The 9,611-nt window shown below is 41.4% G+C and overlaps 1 protein-coding gene across 1 annotated transcript; it reads left to right on the forward strand.

The window, feature by feature from the left end:
- Nucleotides 1-376: 376 nt before the first annotated feature.
- Nucleotides 377-4,815, forward strand: LOC133968607 (zinc finger protein 2-like). The gene is made up of 2 exons (XM_062404751.1): nucleotides 377-699; nucleotides 3,234-4,815. The coding sequence occupies exons 1-2, from the start codon at nucleotides 393-395 to the stop codon at nucleotides 4,061-4,063; spliced, it is 1,137 nt and encodes a 378-aa protein (XP_062260735.1). The 5' UTR covers nucleotides 377-392; the 3' UTR covers nucleotides 4,064-4,815.
- Nucleotides 4,816-9,611: the final 4,796 nt, after the last annotated feature.

Raw genomic sequence — 9,611 nt, forward strand, 5'->3', positions numbered from 1 at the left:
ACGTGCCGGACGCAGGAAGGGAAGCGCAAAAAGCATGCCATTTTTATTTTTGGTTTTACTATCGGTGTTTGTTTAATTTAATTATTGAGTATTTCTACTTCACTGTCGTAGTACTTTTACTTGTAATGGAATATTACTTCACTGTCTTGGTACTTTTTCCTCAGTGAATGATCCGAGTTCTTCTTCCATTATTTGTTTAGTTTATTTTGTTGCTTATACTTTAGTACTTGTTTAACAAGTACTTTTAACAACAGTATTTCTACTGTGCAGTATTAGTACTTTGGTTTCCTCTTCGTCCTCCAGTCCAACAGGGGTCGCGGCTGGCTCGGAGCTAGGAGTCTCTGGTTTCCTGCCGCTGGCTCTGTTTGATCGCTCTATGGCTCAGAGACTCGATGTGCACAGAGACGAGGAACATGTCCGTCGTGCACCTGCTGCGGGTGTTGGTGCATGAGCGGATCACTGCTGCCGCTGAACACTTTCTGCTGCAGGGGGAGATAGGAGGAGGAAAGGCTCGAGTCCCGGCGCTGAGAGCGATGCTCACCGAGCGGCTCACGGCAGCGGAGGAGGAGATCCTCACGGTGCTTGAGGAAACCGTGGCAGAGTACGAGGACCGAGTGGAGCGGTCCGAGCAGGAGATCTGCCGCCAGAGGAGGCTGCTTGATGCCGTGATGAAGCCCGTAGTCCAGCTGCACAGAGCAGGTCAGTCCCGAGAGCAGTGGTTCTCAAACTTTTTCTGTCATGCCCCACTTTGGGTCTAGAATATTTGTCATGCCCCACCCGCTCCCCCACCCCAACAAAATGGCCAAGTTTAACATGTGTATTTACATAACATACACATGAACATCAAATTCAAACAACTTTTTGTGACCTTTGTCGCTTTTTTCAAAGACTAGTGCAATAACTTTGCTTAAATTCCACTTAATTTAAGTACTTTTGGGGACATTTATCACAACATTCCTCCCTCAGTCTATACTTTTTCAATAATAGAGAAAACATTTATTCAATACAATTACTTTGTTACAAAGATGATAAAGCTCAACCAAAAAGAACACACGCATGTGACCGATGGTAATGTTTCTAAGAGTCTTCTGAATTTGTTGGGTCTCATAGAGTTTTCAGACGTAAAATCCACACTGGTCTCTCCTCATATGCTACCCCATTGACTGTGAACTCAGGAGCAAGAACGGCTTAATCGTACTTCCTTTTCCACTTGGTTTTTGAACATGCAGAGCCAAGGGGACTGAGAGTGTGCGCTGTATAGGGGGCCACTAGCCTGACGTAGTCATACTCACAATTCTAGTCAGAATGTGAGTCTTAGACCGCTCCATTGGGCTGTGATTATGGGGCGTGTTTCAACCGAACCAGAAAAAAAAATGCCTCTTGTCTCAATTGGATAGACTTTAAACCAATCAGAGCAACGTAGTATGTGACGTATGTTAAGCGACGCATTGTGAGTTATTTACTAACGCCCGGTTCACACCAGACGCTGAAGCGACGCCAAAGCGACGCTTAAGCGCAGCGCCTAGCCTAAAATAACAGCTGGCTCTCATACACTCCCATGTTAAACCTTTGTGCGGGTCATACCGGAGGCTGAAGCGCCGCGCTGCGCCAAGGCTGCCTAGCACCGTGCAGCAATTTTGGCGTTGAGTCTATTTTTTGCGCTTGACGCAATCGTATCGCGCCAGGAAACACACTGAAAAATGATTTTAAACTATATTGATGACATATTTTATATGATATAAATGATCAAATATGCATCCCATACTTTGAATTCCCCTTCTGTTGTCCTGGAGTTTTAATTTGACCAACGACATCATTAAATGTCCCCCTCTGCCCATCCACTACAGCCACAAAATCAGTGATAAACATAAAAAGAGAGGGGGGGCTACGTTTTCTCCACATAGGCTTGAGTGGAGAATACGTAATTTACCCTCGACACCCGACATTTAACGGAGCAAACCGCGGAGAAGTTCTACAACATGGATGATATTAAATTAATAATTGAAGTGGAGAAGTACAGTGAGTTGTATGATCCTCGGAACATGTTGTATAAAGACAACACCAAGGAGGACACATGTTGGGACGCTGTTGCTTAATGTTGGAGCAACAAGTAAGTATATGCTTTTAATCTACTGGATCAACGGGTGATATTATTAGCGCTGCCCGGCGGTTCAGCGTCGCTTCAGCATCCGGTGTGAACAGCCAAGCGCTGGTGCGATAGGCGTTGCCTCCGCGTTCTCTGTTCCTCTTTCAAAATGAATGCGCTGTCGATGTCTTCTAAAACAGACTCAAAGACTCCAGCGGCAGGTATCGTTGCTGAAAACGAATTCAACCCAAGTGGTCTTTGATGACGTGGTTGATTACGTTACTGTTCATTACCTGTCCATCATCGTATAAAGCCCGCCCTGACAATCTGATTGGGTTCTGGCATAATTTCTCCCCAACGGAGCGATTCCAGACCGAACTTCCTGACCTCAAATGTTGTGGGCGGGGCTAAGATCGTCTGGCATCCAGGCTAGGGAGCCACTGCAGAGTGGCTGAACAGACGCCCGCGGCTTCAGGGCGGACGAAAGAGCGATTTGTTTACTGCTTCGCCGTTAAAGAGATGCGGACGTTAAACATTGGTTCGGCTATATTATTAGTTCCGCCTCACATTTCCCCCTCCCGGTCACGCGCCCCACTTGTTATGCCTCCACGCAACACCAGTGGGGATCACTGCCCTAGAGGAACCGCTCACAAGCTAATGTTATTTAGCATCAGCTCGAGCTGCGGAGTTATTACGTCACTTTCTGTCTCTTTCTGCTGCACCAGGCTGCTCCACCTCTCACCTGAATGATGAGGAGGATTTGATGCTGAACGAGTGAACGAGTCTGTGCAGAAAACCTGCCGCTGTGTTGCTAATGTCTGAAACAGAAAGTCTGGAGACATTTCTCTGAGTTTTACCTACAGGTCTGAAACAAACTAACTAACTTCCCCTCGCCCTGTTCTCCTCTGTTAGTGACCTAATTGGTTTATTTAGCCTCTGAATGAAAACCTTTTTTTTAAACCGGAAACTCTTTGTTTTATGTTGCTTCCTTTAAGAGCTGCGTCATAACACCAACTGTAAGCAACCTCAATATCTGTACTTCCTGAATGTGATCGTTCAAAAATCAGTCGACATTAAATGACACAACACATGTTTTTCAAAACTTCAGGAAACTCTTAAATAATAAACGTGTGTATTTGTGTTTCAGTGTGTCCCGCAGACGTCCAGCAACTGATGGTGATTAAAGAAGAGGTTCCCCCTGAGCAGCAGCAGTGGAGCCCCCTTGTGGACCAGGAGGATCCAGATCCCCCCTACATTAAAGAGGAGCAGGAGCAACCCTGGACCACTCAGGATGGACAGCAGCTTCAAGGACTAGAGGAGGCTGATATCAAGTTCACATTGACTCCTGTCGATGTGCGGAGGGAAGTAGATGAAGAGAAACTTAACCCGTCAAAGCTTCACCCGAGTGAGACGAAGGAGTCCAGAGCGGACTGTGGAGGACCAGAACCAGCCAGGAACTCAGTTCCTGATGGACGATTACAACAAGGTACTGAGGACAAGACTGAAGATTCTTCTGAGACTGAAGACAGTGAGGATGATTGGATGGAGACCAGGGAACCACAGACTGGTTTAAATACAAGAAATAACGAACAGTCTCTAAGTTATATGGCATGTAATACAGAAGAAAAATCGTTTAGTTGCTCTGAGTGTGGTAAAAGATTTAACTCAAAGGGCAGTCTAAATAGACATATGAGGATTCATAAAGGAGATAAACTGTTTAGTTGCTCTGAGTGTGGTAAAAGATTTAACCATAAGTGCAGTCTAGATAAACATATGATGAGTCATACAGGAGAGAAACAGTTTAGTTGCTCTGAGTGTGGTAAAAGATTTATTAATAGGGGGAATCTAAATTCACATATGAGGATTCATACAGGAGAGAACCCGTTTAGTTGCTCTGAGTGTGGTAAAAGATTTAGTGATAGGGGGAATCTAAATTCACATATGAGGATTCATACAGGAGAGAAACCGTTTAGTTGATCTGAGTGTGTCAAAAGATTTACCCATAAGTGCAGTCTAGAATCACATGTGAGGATTCATAAAGGAGAGAAACCGTTTAGTTGCTCTGAGTGTGGTTACAGATTTACCCAAAAGGGCAATCTAGATAAACATATGAGGATTCATAGAGGAGAGAAACAGTTTTTGTGCTCTGAGTGTGGTAAAATATTTAGCAGTAGGGCGAATCTAAATTCACATATGAGGATTCATACAGGAGAGAACCCGTTTAGTTGCTCTGAGTGTGGTAAAAGATTTAACCATAAGTGCAGTCTAGATAAACATATGATGAGTCATTCAGGAGAGAAACCGTTTAGTTGATCTGGGTCTGGTAAAGGTTTAAGATTCATTCCTATTGTACAAGACGTGATGATTCATAAAGGAGGGAAGTGATTCAGTTGCAACCATTGCAACAAAAGATTTATTAGGATTCATCAGCATCATTATCTGCTGATTATTAACAGTTTTGATGTCCCTAGAAAATATAACTCATTGAATAACACGAAGATTTTTGTTAATATATCTTATTTCTACTGATTTCCACATATTCCATCTATTTTTCATAATGTCCTTCATGTCATTTTAAGGTTAAAGTGTGTTCCTTGCAAAGTATGAATGTGTATTCTTAACTAGTTCATATGATTACAATTTTTGTTTTTAAACAAGGGTTATTGGTTTGCGAGATTCAATGACAGATTGTGTTCTCCTTTATGTATTGAATGTGTTTCCAAGAATAAAAGTCTGATAAAAAGATAATGGTGTCGGCCTCTTTGTTTCTGTACGGACGGAGACTTCACTGGCTACAGTTGAATTGTCTCATCACAAGACGTAAAGTTAAAACCTGCCTGTTAATGTAATTTAAAAGACTCATGTACCAACATTTTCAGATGATGGAAAAAAAAAAATGTTTTCATTTTTGGGCAATAGGGACCCCATGTGGAAATGATCTGCCATGATCATTAAAATGAGCTGACATACTAATAAAAATATAATGGTAATTAAACTATATTTCTAAAGCACTATCAAAACAAATTGCTTTATTAAATTTACATGGGTATAAAACAATACAGAACAAAAATAGGATAGATAATGTAAAATAACATTTTATGAACAGGCTAAATCTGTACAACATACTGTATGTCAAGGAGCCAAGTGAAATGTCGGGGCTTCTGAGGGCACTTCATGAAGATGATCTAATCTGAAGGCAAGTAACAGACTGTGGAGACCAGGGGAGGCACTGGTGAACCACAGATAAAAAGCAGTTTCGTATTAGAGAGCCAGATGCTGTGGGAATATTCATGTGAGACAGAGCAAGGATATGACGATTTTCATATGAATAAGAATCACAAACATGTTGACTAATGAGGAAGCTGCTGAATGCATGTTGAAATCTGATGAAGAAGAACATCAGAAGATTCAATCTGATGTTGAATCTGAGGTTGGTTTCCACATGCCAGTGGGCCGAGCAAGGAAGCTGAAGAAGAAGAACACACAGTAGATGGAGGTTATGCAGCTTGATGTTGGTGGCCACCTGACAATAAACCAAACAAAGAAGAAGAAGAGGGATCTGATGTTAAAGAATGCCTGATGGAGACAATGGGTGAAATGCCAAGCGTCTGTTTCTGCAGTGAATGAAGAAATCCTCGAAAGGTCACATACACTGATGATGACGTTTATAAACTGCATTTCCCCATCTGTTACTAAGATGGTGCAGATTATCTTGGATTTTGTACTGAACAGAATAATCTGCAACATTAACATGACTTGTTAACTACAAGTCAAATTGTTTTTGAGGATATGGTATGAGTCAGGAAGGCAAACATTACACACTGGTGTGGATCCAAATCAAGGGGCTGATCTAGGAAGGCTTTTGGCGGGATTGGGCCTTTCCCAACAATTTCATTGATACTTCATAGAATTATGGGCAAATTAGAAATTTGGTTCAGAACCAAATCATAATCCAGATCTTAAAAATGTGGTTTCATAAGGGGACTGCTGGGCCTTGATGAAGTTAGTTCTAGTTTGATACTTTTTCCTTTTTACAATAGATGCTTTAAATAAGGAAATTATTTTAGAGCGTAACATTAGCTTACCCAAGGTAAGATTCAAACTGCCTCCACGTTTCTCAAACCGTGACAAGTTATCTGGTATTTTGGTTTGCATGTTTTTTCAATCTTCATGCAAGATATTTATCAAGTATTAGCACCAATATCAGTCTTTGCTATTAAGCAATTACTACCTCCTTTGATATATGTATGAACACATGTAAAAGCTCAATTACAATCTGAAAGCTAAGACATCTAGATCCTGACACCAAGGCAAACCCTGGTTTGTCAAATAAAAAAAGCAAGGCCAGTGATGATTTGTCCCCACAACTCAGTTCTGACATCAGGGCCGGCCCTGGCAATGTTGGCGCCGTTGCACTGTATACAGCTGCAGTGCACACACAGGTAGACAAAATTGTAAGTTGCTATCACTGCAGTGCAGAGTTCAGCAGGGTGACAACTGCAGAGATGAAGCTGTTCCTGAACCTGCTATAGTGCGGGAACGGAGGACCCTGTAGCGCCTCCCAGAAGGGAGGAGGGCAAACAGTCTGTGGCTGGGGTGGGAGCTCTCCTTGACAATGCTGCGCGCTCTCCGCAATAATAAACATTAATGATGTCCAAAATCGGGGTGATTCTTACCTCTACATTGTTCTGTCTTCTCCTCCGCTACTTTGCGGCGCTTTCTGAATTGTGCATCTGATGATTTAATGTCTTTTTTTTTAATCATCTTTGATTCTAAGCGCAGTTTATCACCTCAGCGTGTACGTCAGGGACACACCTGAGGCGGAAGCGCAAATCCTCGTGCGAGCAGCCGCCTGACTGTTCACACAGGGAGCGCATTTCTCCGCGCGGATTGTAGCTTAGATGATGATGGTCTTCACAGGTGAGGTCCGGTGCGTGATCCTGCTGACTGCAGGTCAGTCTGTCGCCACAGCTGAGTCAAACGTGTGATTGAGGCCGCGCTGAGTTAAATCCGTGATCTGTGTCATTCCAGCAACAAGAGGAGAAGTCTCAACCTCCAGTGTTCAACTGGACTGAAACACTCCAGTCCTGCTCCGACCTGGTGTCAACATCCACCCTGAGATATCTGATCACAAGTGGACACACCTGAATGTGTCCTGAATGTATTTCACTGCCCTGTTCTATATGCCAAAAAATCATTTCTGTCCTGGACGACCCAATTATTAAGTTTTTACTCAGTTTCAAGATTCAAGATTGTGTGCGTGTGTGTGTGTGTGTGTGTGTGTGCGTGTCAGGACAAGAGAGAGTAGTAGAGAGAGAGATAGAGGAATAAGGTCCCTGTCACACATACGTGACTATATCAGTCTTCTCCCTCCAATTTACAATCTGTGGAAGCGAGGAGGGGAATTAAGCTTTGGCTTCCTGTGCTTTCTGTGGCCGAAATCGCTTTGACCGTGAAGAAAGATTTGACCAATCCGAGGGACGTTTCAGTCATTATGTGGTGATCAGTGTTGATATTGTGGCAACAAATCATATGGACACTGAGAATGGGAAAAAACATGGGGAAAAACACGCTTGGTTAATTTGTGAAACTGTTTGGAAGTCAGAGACGTCGGCTGAGTCCTTCACATCCCAGACCACCTCAGTATGTAGTCGAATGGAGCTTTAGCGCGTTTTATTGAAGTGCTACAGGTCTAGCAGCCGTCTGTTAGTCCGTGTGAGCCCGGTTGCAGGTGTCGTGCCAAAAAGTGGCCGTCTGCCAGAAACTGATGACCGTGCACGGGAACGCGCGCGCTGTGTGTTAAAGTTGTATCGCCCCGTTTACATGCGTTCACACTCGGATTTGATCTTAAACCAACAATGGTCAAAGGCACATACGTGTTTCGTGGTGGTAACAAATGCATGCATTTGCTTAATCGGGAACTTTAAGAGAAACGCAACACTTTTCAAACACAAACATTTGTATTATTCTGTTGAATGAACACTGTTTATTAACGTTACAGACGGACAGAAATGATAACGTCTGCTTTGCAGCTCCCATATTTACATTAGTCATTTTATTTGTAGCCATAGCCGCTAGATGAATACGGAAGCGGGCGCGCTGTGCTTTAAAGTTGTATCGCCCCGTTTACATGCGTAGCACTCGTCTTTGATCTTAAACCAGCAAGGGTAAAATGCACAACAAAGGCAGGCCTTTGTTTAATAAGGGACTTAATCTTAATACATCCCATTAAGAGGAATATATTTAAACGGTACACTTCTGTTTTTATCCTCATAAAGCAATGAACAATTAACATAGTTGACAGATCTTCAGAAATGTCTAACCATTAGTCAGTCGTGTGTAACCGATCTGACTTCACCAGTGGAGACGCGGAGATGGACGGCAGCTGTTCCAGCAGCAGGGCAGTGGGTCCCACCATGCCGAATGACTCTCCTCAGCTGGAGGCTCCAGGAGACAGCCTGGGCCCGACACCTGGAGATGCCTTATACGATAGTAATCTCACATCTGGGGACCGGCCCAAGGAGCAAGGTAGGAGCAAGCAACAGTTAAGCTTGTACTTGAGACAAATGTGGCAATTTGTTGAGACATCAGCAATGACTTTAAGGTGTCAGATTAGATAGATAGATAGATTACTTTATTCATCCCCGAAGGGAAATTAAGTCGTCATAGCAGCCGGTACATTTGAATAAAATAAAATAAAATAAAATAAAATAAAATAAAATAAAATAAAATAAAATAAAATAAAATAAAATAAAATAAAATAAAATAAAATAAAATAAAATAAAATAAAATAAAATAAAATAAAATAAAATAAAATAAAATAAAATAAAATAAAATAAAACAAAACAAAACAAAATAAAATAAAATAAAATAAAATAAAATATAAAATATTGCGGTAGAAACAATAAAAACAGAAACACAAGATAAATGGGTAGATAAGGTGCAGTGGCAGATGATGGTAAGTACTGATGATATGATGGTAATGTTATTGTTACAGTATATAAAAAACAGTCCAGTATATATAGTATATAATATATATTTATATATGAAAGTATGAAAGTAATTATACCAATATAATAATATCAATATATAGTAATAATAGCAGCAACAGTATATATAATAATAATAATAGTAAAATAGTAAAACATAATAATAATAATAACAACAACATGTACACATGTATAAATATGTGTATATAGACTTATCTATACAAAGAATATATAAAGAGTATGATATAATATATGATATATAGTACGGGTATAAATATAAGTATTTGGCGATACAATAGATAATATGATATACTATTAGAGTGTAAGAATATGTAGACTGAGTGTGCAAAAGACAATATTATTGTATAAAGTGATGAATTGAGACAGGTATATTTAGTGCAGTTCTGTGATGGTGGCTCTGACAGAGGTAGATGCGTTGTACAGTCTTATTGCGGTTGGGAGGAACGATTTCCTGTATCGTTCCTTAGAGCAGCGGGGTTGAATGAGTCTTTGGCTGAAGCTGCTCCTTAGCTTGT

This window comes from Platichthys flesus, chromosome 14 (genome assembly GCF_949316205.1).
Source record: "Platichthys flesus chromosome 14, fPlaFle2.1, whole genome shotgun sequence".
NCBI lineage: Eukaryota > Metazoa > Chordata > Actinopteri > Pleuronectiformes > Pleuronectidae > Platichthys > Platichthys flesus.

Excerpts from the sequence above, each read along its gene's own strand:
- LOC133968607 (XM_062404751.1), top strand. The coding sequence starts at position 393 with ATGTGCACAGAGACGAGGAACATGTCCGTCGTGCACCTGCTGCGGGTG. Across the intron at positions 700-3,233 it reads AGTCCAGCTGCACAGAGCAG|TGTGTCCCGCAGACGTCCAG; the intron begins GTCAGTCCCGAG and ends TTTGTGTTTCAG.